At 38.0% G+C, this 12,595-nt stretch overlaps 2 protein-coding genes across 2 annotated transcripts; one reads left to right on the top strand and one right to left on the bottom strand.

Annotated features, from left to right (window-relative positions):
* The first annotated feature begins 448 nt into the window (after nt 1-448).
* On the top strand, nt 449-4,775 carry LOC111901716 (leucine-rich repeat receptor protein kinase EMS1). The gene has a single exon (XM_023897598.3). The coding sequence runs from the start codon at nt 787-789 to the stop codon at nt 4,693-4,695; it is 3,909 nt and encodes a 1,302-aa protein (XP_023753366.1). The 5' UTR covers nt 449-786; the 3' UTR covers nt 4,696-4,775.
* Nucleotides 4,776-9,300: 4,525 nt separating this feature from the next.
* LOC111901717 (uncharacterized) lies at nt 9,301-10,918 on the bottom strand. The gene has a single exon (XM_023897599.2). It carries the CDS (start codon nt 10,825-10,827, stop codon nt 9,442-9,444), a length of 1,386 nt encoding a protein of 461 aa, XP_023753367.1. The 5' UTR covers nt 10,828-10,918; the 3' UTR covers nt 9,301-9,441.
* Between the last annotated feature and the right edge of the window lie 1,677 nt (nt 10,919-12,595).

Genomic DNA, 12,595 nt, shown 5'->3' on the forward strand with positions numbered 1-12,595 from the left:
AAAATATTTTCTATTTATATTTTAATGTTTATTTTTTTTTAAATCAACCTGTGTAATACACGAGTCTCACACCTATTCTTAATAAATGAAAGTTTTTTTTTTGTCACATGTCAATCTCTTATGAGTTTTGACACTTGTCATTTTGTGGTATTTTTGAATAAATGTTTTTTCCATTTGTCATTTTCTCATTTTTTTATATTTCTTAATTAACATATCATATTTACACCTTAATTAATAATTGCTTTAATTAAAAATAACCAATAAATTACAATATTACAACTCATATAGTATTTAATATGTTTCTTTTTAAATTCAAATTTATGTAAATTTTTGTTTAAACCTTCATATTTAATTTTTTTTTTTGTTTTATCCAACCCATATAACATTCGGGTCTCACAACTATTTCAATATAAATGGGAGTAAATTTCATTATCCCTTGATAATACGCCACTTAACTAACTTATTTATTAAACATAGCTTACTATAATTGTGAGTTCGGGACAAAAACGTATGAGAGACATAAAAGGGAAAAAAATAGGGGTCCTTGTCTTCACCTGGAAACGACGCCGTTGCTCGTTAAGAATTCAACCCACACATTGCATATTTTCAAAAAGGCTTTCGAGAATCTCTGTACGAGTGTGTACTTGCCCCCCTGCTCAACGTTTTCATGTCCTCAACCCCAATCCCCTTTCAATGAAGCTACAATTATCCACCTAATCACATAAAATCGCTTAATTTCAAAGAAAAAGCAACATACACACAGTCTCACACCGTGTCGAAACCTCCATGGGTACGGAGATCAAGGTTTGGTGTCTCTCATGCATAATCTTTGGCATCTTCTTCGTCTTCCATGGTGATTCCGCCATTGTTGAACAGATCCCAGATAGAGAAAGCTTGGTTTCCTTCAAAAACGCACTTCTAAACAAGCATATTCTCTCCACATGGAACCACAACACCCCGCATTGTCAATGGGAAGGTGTTTCATGCCAACACAATCGAGTCACAATGCTCGTTCTCTCACAACAATCGTTCCATGGCCCTCTCCCGGACTCCCTCTTCTCTCTTTCCAACCTCATTGTCCTCGACCTCTCTTCCAATCAGTTTTCCGGCGAGCTTTCACCTAAAATATCCAGTCTCCGGAAACTACGTGTGTTGGATTTGGGGAAAAACCAGTTTTCCGGCAAGCTACCGATGGAGCTAGGGGAGCTGACTCAGTTGCGAACGCTTGAGCTTGGACCCAACTTTTTTTCCGGCGAAATACCTAAGGAGATTGGGAAGTTGTTAAACCTTGAGTCTCTCGACCTCTCTTCCAACTCACTCACCGGAACAGTACCGCCGGAGCTTGGAAACCTCCATAGACTCCGATCACTTGGGCTTGGTAACAATTTTCTTTCAGGTTTTCTCTCTCCCACTCTCCTCACTAACCTGAAAAACCTAATTTTTTTGGATGTTGCTAATAACACACTCTCCGGCCATATTCCCCCTGAAATCGGAATTCTCTCAAACCTCACCGATCTTTTCATCGGAATCAACCGTTTCTCCGGTGTGCTTCCACCGGAAATCGGAAATCTTTCGAAACTACAGAATTTCTTCTCCCCTTCTTGCTCAATAAAAGGCCCATTGCCGGAAACAATTGCAAACCTCAAATCTCTATCGAAACTTGACCTTTCTTACAACCCCTTGAAGTCTCCTATCCCAAAATCCATCGGACAGCTACAAAATTTATCAATCCTAAACCTCGTTTACTCCGAACTCAATGGTTCAATACCTAGCGAGCTAGGAAACTGTAGTAATCTCAGAACATTGGTTCTTTCTTTCAATTCATTAACTGGGTCTTTGCCGGAAAACCTATCGCAGCTCCCAATGCTTTCGTTTTCTGCTGAAAACAACCAGATTTCCGGTGAGTTACCATCGTGGCTCGGCAAATGGGACCAAATAAACTCACTTTTGCTGTCGGGTAATCGGTTCTCCGGACAGATCCCACCGGAAATCGGTAATTGCTCACTGCTTAATTTTATTGGTTTAAGCAACAACTTGTTAACAGGTTCGATTCCCAAAGAAATATGCAAGGCTGTTTCGTTAACAGAGATTGATCTCGAGAGTAATCTGCTTTCTGGTTCGATTCATGACACGTTTATAGCTTGTAGCAATTTGTCTCAGTTGTTGTTGTCGGATAACCAGATTATCGGGTCCATACCCGGTTACTTCTCGAAGCTTCCATTGATGGTTCTTGATCTCGATTCCAATAACTTAACCGGTTCAATTCCGGTGAGTTTATGGAACTCAATAAATCTGTTGGAGTTTTCTGCTTCAAATAACATGATAGATGGTAATCTCCCCAGAGACATTGGGAAATCTGTTATATTAGAAAGGTTGATTCTTAGCAACAATCGACTCACCGGAAATATCCCCAAAGAAATCGGAATACTTGATTCTCTTTCCGTTCTTAACCTGAAGTCCAATCAATTTACCGGTTCCATTCCTGTCGAACTTGGGAATTGTGTTTCTCTCACGACATTAGACCTCGGTGATAACAAACTCAACGGGTCAATTCCGGCGGAAATCTCCGGTTTACCGGAGTTGCAATGCTTGATTCTTTCAAACAATGATTTCTCCGGGTCAATTCCGTCGTCAAGAAAGTCAAAGTATTTCCGGCAAACCGGAATCCCGGATTCCAGTTACGTTCAGCACCATGGCCTCTACGATCTTTCCAACAATAAATTGACGGGTTCGATTCCGGATGAACTCGGGAATTGTTCGGTTTTGGTGGATCTTTTGCTAAATGGCAACATGCTTTCACGGGAGATACCAAAATCTTTAGCCAACCTTACGAATCTCACCACCTTGGATTTATCCGGTAATCAGTTTTCCGGCGGGATTCCGGCGGAATTGGGTGGTGCTTTGAAGTTGCAAGGGTTGTATTTGGGGAATAATAATCTCTCCGGTGGGATACCTAAAAGTCTCGGTCAACTTAACAGCTTGGTCAAACTTAATCTGACTGGGAACAACCTTTCCGGGTCAATACCCGAAACGTTTAAGAACTTAAACGGGTTGACCCATTTGGATTTAAGCAAGAATCTCCTCAATGGCAAACTTCCTTCTACTCTCATGGTGAATCTAGTTGGGTTTTTTATCCAAGAAAACAGGATTTCAGGTTGTTTAAATGAGTTGTTTAATGATTCTGGTTCATGGCGGATTGAGATGATGAATCTGAGTAATAACTTGTTTACTGGTGAAATTCCTTCGTCTTTGGGGAATTTGTCGTTCCTGACATCATTGGATCTTCACCGGAATGGATTCACAGGGGAAATTCCGTCGGAATTAGGGAATTTAATCGAGCTAGAGTACTTGGATTTCTCAAACAACAAGCTTTCAGGTCGAATACCCAACAAATTATGCAGTATCTCGAATTTAAATCTTGTGAATTTGGAGGGAAACGGATTAGAAGGTCCTGTTCCTCGGAATGGAATCTGTAGCAATACGTCAAGAATTTCATTATCGGGGAACAAAAATCTTTGCGGTGGAATCCTCGGAATGGAATGCCCTGTTGAAAAATTCCAAACAAAACCACAGTTTCCATACATCTGGGCTTTAATTTCAATCGTGATCGGAACTTTACTGATCATCATCGTCACTCTCTTAAAACTCTGGATGAACAGATTCAAGAAACGCGACAATTCCGAAGATGAAGAAACAGATGTCAGCAAATTAAACACCAGTTCACTCGATCAAAATCTCTATTTAATAACCAATAGCAAGTCAAAAGAGCCATTAAGCATCAACATAGCCATGTTTGAACAACCCCTTCTAAAACTAACCCTCGTCGACATCCTAGAAGCCACCAACAACTTCTGTAAATCAAACATCGTCGGCGACGGCGGATTCGGCACAGTCTACAAAGCAAAATTACCAGATGGAAAAATCGTCGCAGTGAAGAAACTAAACAAATCAAAAACACAAGGGCAACGAGAATTCTTAGCTGAAATGGAAACAATCGGGAAAGTAAAACACCAAAATCTTGTCCCATTGTTAGGGTATTGTTCTTTCGGTGAAGAAAAGCTTCTCGTTTACGAATACATGGTGAACGGAAGTTTGGATCTATGGTTACGAAACCGAACCGGCGGTTTAGAAATCTTGAACTGGACCAAACGGTTCAAGATCGCAATCGGGTCAGCCCGTGGGTTAGCCTTTTTGCACCATGGATTCATCCCACATATCATTCATCGAGACATTAAAGCTAGTAACATTTTACTCAACGAAGATTTTGAACCAAAAGTTGCTGATTTTGGGCTTGCGAGGTTGATTAGCGCATGTGAGACTCACGTGAGCACTGATTTAGCCGGAACTTTTGGTTATATTCCGCCGGAGTATGGTCAAAGCTGGAGGTCAACGACGAGGGGTGATGTTTATAGCTTCGGTGTGATTCTTCTTGAATTGGTCACCGGAAAAGAGCCCACAGGGCCTGAGTTTAAGGATATTGAAGGTGGGAATTTGGTGGGGTGGGTTTTGAAGAAGATGAAGAAAGGTCAGGTTGTTGATGTTCTTGATCCAACGGTTGTGAATGGTGCTTCGAAACAGGCGATGATCAAGACTGTTCAGATTGCTGCCATCTGTCTCTCCGAAAATCCAGCTAGTCGCCCTAGTATGCTTCATGTGTTTAAGTTCTTGAAAGCAATCAAAAATGACTTCTTGTGATGTTTTTTTTTAATACGAGGGTAGAATTGTAAAATCAGGAGTATGTTTCTAAGCTTATCAAGAAGATGAATCTTTTACTATTTTTCTTGAATTTGAATGTGTTCTTCTTTTAACTTGTGTTTTGGAAGTTTTACATGTTTACCAATTGGATAAATACATTTTTTTTATTACAATATTGTGTTTTGAAATTTTTTTAATCTTTATTGTGAAAAAATCAAATTTAAGTCTAGCATTAACATTTCACCTTTAGAATTCGTATCCAATTATATCACTTGAAATTAGTTTGTATTTTGATGATATTGTTTTAATCAGGGGAGATTTTTCAAATTATAATGTTTTTATAAAAATATGAAAATAAGCCGTAGTAATAAAAAGACAAAATTGCAAAAATGGTCCCTGTGGTATGTATTTTTTTGGGGTTTCAGTCCAAACCTCGATTTTTTGGATTCATGGTCCTTTTGGCCTAGTTTGTATGTAGAATTGGTCCCCCGACTTAATTTCCGTTAAGTTTTTGCTGTTAACCCCCTCATGTACCTCCCACATGAGGGTATATTTGTCTTTTCACTTATAAGAGACCATTTTTGCACCTAAAAAAATATATCCCCATTTTTAAAAGAAAAAAATTAATACCTATTTTTTTAGTTTAACAATTAAAAAATAAAAGTGGTCTCTCTCTCTCTCTCTCACATAAACATACATAACCAGATGAACTCATTCGTCCTCCATTCCACTCTCTTAGATTTTCTGAATCTCCAAATTCACTCCCAATTCCTCAATAGCATGACAGGAACCATTCTCTTCGCCTCCAACTTACCCAATCACAATTAAATAGAAGATCAAAAGGAAAAATCCCAATATATTTCAATCAACATGGATCCTCCATCCTCCACCGTATCAGATCTTTCAACGTATTCAATCTGACCCTGACGCAACCCCTCTTTTGCCACTACCTGGTCATGAATCGGATCATGTTGAGCCGATGATCACATCCCCCATTATCATCAACAATCAACAGCCCTTGAAGTTAAAGAACAAATAGAATATCAATCGAGACTACAGACCTAAATCTTTGATTTGCCTTAACCTTTCTCTATCTGTAGTTATTTGCTTCGATTTATATTTCTTTAGAGTAAATTACATGTTTGGTCCTTATGGTATGCTGATCTTTTGCTATTCATTTTCATTGATATGTTGATTTCGATCAACCTTGATCCTCTGGTCATCATTTGTTCATCATCTTTACCTAGAAATATGAATTAATTTCAAAGCTCAAGAAATCAAACAAAAAAAATGATGTGTACAGTTTGGGTGTGATTGTGTTGATCTTCGTGACCTACTTTCACAACAAAGAGAAACTAACGAAATAAGGAAAGGATTTTAACAGACCTAATCGGACTTGGAGTGCCGGATTCTAACCACCACTCATTTATTCCTTATCTTGCTGATTGGGTTAGCCGCCAGTTGAAAGATGTTGTACAACACCCAAGCGATGACTGGAACTTCAGAAAGCTCATTCACACAGGTGCTCAATTGAACTGATCAGGGAAGAATAAGATCGGAAGCAACAAGGGTTGCTTAAGCATTGATTTGCGAAAGAGAATGAAGGAAGGAATATCCGAGGGAAAAAGGTAAGTTGCGGAAGCAACTTCAGTAAGGAAAGGTGCGAAGATGCGATGAAGAACTGAAGGAGGTGGCGAGGTTGCTCCATGGCGAGCCTCATCGTGGTTTCTTTCTCGTCATCGATAACAACGATTCGAAAGGGAATCAGAGTAGCTGCAATACCAACGATTGAGGTGAAGCGTTTGAGGTTGTGCTTTTTTGACTGTAGGAGGGTTGTAGAGGTGTTGAACATCGATTGCAGTCGTCGAGAGGTTGTAGCTCCTCTTGATCTCGCCGGAAACAGCCATCCCATGGCGTGTTTGTTTGTTTGATGCTCGACAGGGGATTTTGTGTTATGCTTCTTCAACAATGGTGTTTGGGAAGAATAAAAGGATATATATATATATATATATATATATATATATATATATATATATATATATATATATATATATATATATAGAGAGAGAGAGAGAGAGAGAGAGAGAGAGAGAGAGAGATTCTATTTTTTAATTATTAAAATAAATAAATAGGTATTATTGTTTTTTTTAAAAGGAGGATATATTATTTTCAGATGCAAAAATGGTCCCTTAGAAGTTAAAAGACAAATATACCCTCATGTGGGAGGCACATGAGGGGGTTAACAGCAAAAACTTAACGGAAGTTAAGTCGGGGGACCAATTCTACGTACAAACTAGGCCAAAAGGACCATGAATAAAAAAAGTCGAGGTTTGGACTGAAACCCCAAAAAAATGCATACCACAAGGACCATTTTTGCAATTTTGTCTAATAAAAAAGACAAAACTTCAAAAATGGTCCCTGTGGTTTTCGAAAATATAAAGTTTAGTCTCTAAATTCAAAAAACCTTACAGATGGTCCTTGTGCTTTCAAAACTTTAAACAAATAGTCATTTTCGCTAACTCCGTTAGCTTTTGACCGTTAAGTGAAGGGCATTTCTGTCTTTTCACTATTACAGGGACCATTTTTGAAGTTTTGCCCTTATTTAAAAAAATATTATTTAATATTAAAGGTCTCTCTCTCTCTCTCTCTCTCTCTCTCTCTCGATTCCAAAAATCAAAAACCCACCATTCCAATTCATGTCTGAGTTCATGTTCGTCATTTCAAAAAATCAACAACTAGTAATCAAGAATCATAGTTCTTCAAGAGAAGAAGTATAACCCAATTTACATCTCTGTGCAGTTATGATCAAGTTTGTTGTTTCGGGTTAGAGAAAAAAAGGATCCCATTCATTAGCACCCACAGTCTCCTCATCTTATTCTTCTTCTTCTTCTAACAACGCATTATTCCATTAAGTTCTTCAATAAAACCACCATTTCCACAATCTAAAAGCTTCCCGAGTTCGAATTCTTCCATTGATCGATTAAAAGACTTCGAATTGATTTCGGGTTACCTGGATGTGGAACTTCGGCTAAACAGAACAGCCATTTCCGGTCAAGTTTCATCATCCGGTTTTGCCAAGTGAAAACATCAAAATCTTTTGATGGATGGAAGCAAGTAGGGTATAGAATGGCGAAATTGTCTGAATTAAATGAAATTGATTCTATGAGAAGAACTTACATGATCCTGGAAGCTGGTAAGAATAAGAACTTGTTTCTCCAATCGGTGTCTTTGTTGCTTAATCTCCTGAAATCCCAAGTGATTCTTCCTCCAACGAGAAAATGATCTTTTCCGTTCATCACGTTCTATTCATCTTTATTCTGCAACCAATCAACAAGATCAAGAAACGCAGCGTATGTTATACCCCCAAAGATATCTCGAAACTTGGTTGGCTACCTTTATGGTGGTTGAATCAACTCACAAACCCATCTCTAAATCGACTTCAACCTCTTATATTCATCAACCATGTCTGTATTTTAAGGTTCTAATCCCCCCCCCCCCACCCCCCACACACACACACTCTCTCTCTCTTGATTCTCTTTCTCACTCGGTAACCTTCACTGGCGGTGAATTTTCGACTGGAAAGGATGTTTGAAGGAAAAGGGTGGTTAAGAGCAGAAGTTACAGCTATTGCACAAATCCATCATCGAAACTTGGTTGGCTTACATGGTTTCATCATAAGGGGATCTACAAAGTTTCTTATGTATGAGTTTATAATCAAATCATATGGATAAACTGTAAGGTGCCCTTAAACAATCTTGAATCACTTAATGATGAATATTAGTTACCACCACCTAGATCGATCGTCGATGAAGACCACTACCGCAAAACTGAAATCGACTTTGGACTCTGCGACGTTGACAATGGGAAGGAATCAACCATCTTGAAACTGAAATCAAATATGGATATCGAGATCTTAATGACGAGAGGAATCCAACACCACCGTTAAACAAAAACTCCACCAGATCTTGAAGAACACACATCAATTAGCTTCAAGAACTTCACAATCGGTAAGATGTAAATAAGAACTTCACGATTGGTGATGTTAACAAGAACTGATTTATTGGCCGAAGAGAGAGAGAGAGAGAGAGAGAGAGAGAGAGAGAGAGAGAGAGAGAGAGAGAGACCTTTAATATTAAATAATAATTTTTTTTTAAATAAGGCCAAAACTTCAAAAATGGTCCCTGTAATAGTGAAAAGACAAAAATGCCCTTCACTTAACGGTCAAAAGCTAATGGAGTTAGCGAAAAGGACCATTTGCTAAAAGTTTTGAAATCACAGGGACCATCTGTGAGGTTTTCTGAACTCAGGGACTAAACTTGATATTTTCGAAAACCACAAGGACCATTTTTGAAGTTTTGTCAATAAAAAATTAATGAAAGTACTTTGCTATTCATTGCATTTAACCTTTTATCTATTAGCAACTATTACAAGACATTGTTAAAGTTAATTGTGGTTAGATTATATACAACTAAAAGCCAAGAACTATACATAGCATAATGACAAAAAGACCCTTGCGAGAACAATTACGACATATGATCCTACAAGGCAACATTAGTATTGAGTTCGAAAAAGAAACAGCATAATCAACAAAAGAACACAAGTAACTATCACAATAATAGTAAAAAAATTGATCAAAAATGGAAGAATTTTGTTAATAACACAAAACTCTACAACCAAAATCTAGCCAAATTATGGATCCACGTAATCTACAACAGTCGTAGATACGAAAATGAAAAAAGAACACCATTAAGAAACATACATAATCCCATTTCTATATAGGGCAAGATTAACTGAAACAAAAATACACCAAATGAAAACAACCCACCAGGCCATAAACAAACCCATTTCTTTGATCAAAGCAGAACATGGGATCATGTTACACAAAGCTGGAAAGTGATCAAGAACATTATCATTGATTCGTGATAAACCAAGAAAGAGGAGAACAAAAGCAGGCTGCGAGAAGAATTGCAGAGCAGCAAGGCACAAATAGTGGTTATGGAGGAACACTTTGGCTCGACTGTAATCCAAATCAGGGAACTTACTTGCATGTAATCTTTGGTACCATGATAACACTGCTTCGTTCAAAAACATTTGCACATTCGCCCGAAATGTTAGCATTTGTAAAACTCCGGTTGCTAGCATACACCATAGCCGGAAGTTGTTGAAATCGGATCTTGACATACCCACGTTGCCAACTAAACGATCTTTGTGTTGAATGTTGGGTGAATGATTTGATTGTGATCGTTTGTTTGTGTCGATGTTTTTGTTAACAAGGAGTTCGGAAAAGGGGTTAATCCAAAGCAATGAAGTGAAGATCGCTAATAAGTAGGTGATGTGAAGTAGTGTTCTTCCAAACCATCCGCAGTGAATCATCGATAAATTACAGCGAATCTGATCTGTTCCAAGCCAGTAGGCGCGAGCGGTTTTAGTTGCCGGAACGTATAACAGTCCGGCGAGGGAGCCCATGAATACGGCGGTGCAAAATTTTCCATACCCATCGAGAGATTCAAACGGAAAATCGAAAACCCAATTGGGAAAAACTTGGAGGACGATGAGGAAGGCGATTACAGTCGCGGAAAACCCGACGAAAACACTCAATTGTTTTTCAGAACTCTTGGAGGCAGATCGCTCGAAAGAAACCCTAGCAATCGTGACGAATACTCTAACAAGCCCTAAAAGCCCTAACAGGATTGGAATCAATGTACCATTTGGCAGAACCCCAGAGGAATCTTTTGATGAAGGTAAAAAGTTATGAAGCAACAAGCAAGAAGATGCGACGATGGTGAAATTGAAAACCCCACGAAACTGATCGAAATACAGCCTTGATTGGAGGTGATTGTGATTGAGTTTGAGTCTAAAGATCTGAGCCTTGTTTTCATCAAATTCAAACTTATTGGATTTCTTCCTTGGTTTCAATTCACCAGTAGTGGCGTCACCCGGCCTTCGGATTGCGGCTTTGATACCGGAGGAGTTGGGGTTTGGGGGTGCGACGTCATCAGGGTGGATGTAAGTGTGGAGGCCATGAAGGAAGAAGGATGGGATCTTGATGAAGGAGAAGATGAGAGTGAGGAAGAGAGAAAGTGCTGCGTGGATTATGAGGTTATTGTTGCTCGATGTGAAGAATAATGACATTGTTTCTCTGAAGATATTCAAAGAACAGAGCTGATTTTGAGCATAAGAAGAGATCTCAAGACTGAAATCAGTCTGTGTTCTATTCAATTTTGTATCTTTTTGGTCTTAAACTGTTTATTCCACCACTTCCTTTCTAAATTGGGCTTGTTATGATCATGATTTTTGAAAGTCTTCGATCTCCAACTTCTGTTTCGGAATGCCCAACCCAAATACTTTTCTCCTTCATATAAGCCTATAACCTTTAGCCCATATGAGTGTTTTTTTGGGAAAGTTGTAGGGTTTGAGAAAATCATCCCCCGTTCATTTATTTGTAAGTACAAATAATGCAAATAATTTACAATCGAAAATGAAAGTATATACACCAAATAACCAAGGTTTCAATCTTTACACTATTATGTTGTGACATGTGTTGTATAACTCTAATATCCCCCCTTAAGTCAAGAGGTGATGGGCTAATACAATGCTTGGCATGAGAATATTCATGGGACACATAAGTTTTTTTTTATTGAGGCAGGATACGTCCTATAATGATGTGTGATAGCTAGGTAATAATAGTCTTTTTATGTAAAATAAAGTTTTTTTTTCTATAAATAGAGAAGAAAACTAGTCATTAGTATTTAGCTTTATATTTAAAACATGTCGTAGAAAAAACGTTAAATATGAATAAATTAGGTAAATTAGTGTTGACTTGGTAGTTGACCAACGTAGTTAGCTCGGGACTAATTATGCCATAAAATGTGACGGGGACTAAATGAGTAAATTTAAGATGACTAGTTATTTTCACTTAAAATGATAATCATAAAGTGAACTTAAGAAGATTAAGGGTTAAATGTGTAATTAGGGCATATATTAGAGAAAGAAAAAGTATGTGTGTGTGTGTGTGTGAGAGAGAGAGAGAGAGTTGGAAGTCTTCTCAAGTATCCCAAAAGCATCAATCGAACTAGATAGTTTGTGTGAGGAGAAATGGTGATTTCATGAGATCCAAGGAGTTAGAAGTGAATTCAAGATGTATTTGGAGGAATTGAAGTTAGGTTTACATCATTGACGCCTTGTTCTCGAGTTTTTTTTTTAAATTCATTAAAAGAAAGGGAAAGAAAATTTTGACGGAAAGAAAGGGAGGTGAAGGAAAATATTCATTATTCCGTGTTCCTGAGTTTGAAGGAAATGAAAGGAAATTGAAGGAAAATTTTAAGTTTTTGTGTTCCCGAGTTAGGAGGAAAAAGAAAATAAAACATAAAATTTTCCTTCCCCTCACTTTCTTCCCAAATCCGCCCAATTTGGGAGGAAAATTTGGAAGGAAAATATGACTCCAAAATCCTTCCCCTCCCCTCACTTTTCTTCCATTAATGAAACTCGGGAACACGATTTTCCTTCGACACCCCTCACTTTCCCTCCGTATCCTCCCATTTCTCTCCTTAAGTAGAACTCGGGAACAAGGCGTGAAGCTTTAAAGGTATAAAATCGTCTCTATCTCTTATCAAAGATTGATCTAGGGTTTGGATTCCAATCCAAATCCAAAATTTATGGAGATTTAGGAGTTTAAAATCAATGCAATAAGTTCTATCTACTATTTAGTTTATGAATCCGAGCTTTGATCTCTACTCTATTGGTTGATTTGGATTGATGGACCTTGTGGACTTATAAGCCCTAGTTTTGGAGAGAAATTAGAATTTGATGATTATTAAGCTTTGTGTATGTTTTAATGCTAGAAAGCTTGTAATGTATCACCGAATAATCATCATTTCATAATTGAAGTGCTTGATTTCAT

The sequence above is a fragment of the Lactuca sativa genome, chromosome 9 (assembly GCF_002870075.4).
Source record: "Lactuca sativa cultivar Salinas chromosome 9, Lsat_Salinas_v11, whole genome shotgun sequence".
Taxonomy (NCBI): Eukaryota; Viridiplantae; Streptophyta; class Magnoliopsida; order Asterales; family Asteraceae; genus Lactuca; species Lactuca sativa.

Excerpts from the sequence above, each read along its gene's own strand:
- LOC111901717 (XM_023897599.2), bottom strand. The coding sequence starts at position 10,827 with ATGTCATTATTCTTCACATCGAGCAACAATAACCTCATAATCCACGCA.
- LOC111901716 (XM_023897598.3), top strand. The coding sequence starts at position 787 with ATGGGTACGGAGATCAAGGTTTGGTGTCTCTCATGCATAATCTTTGGC.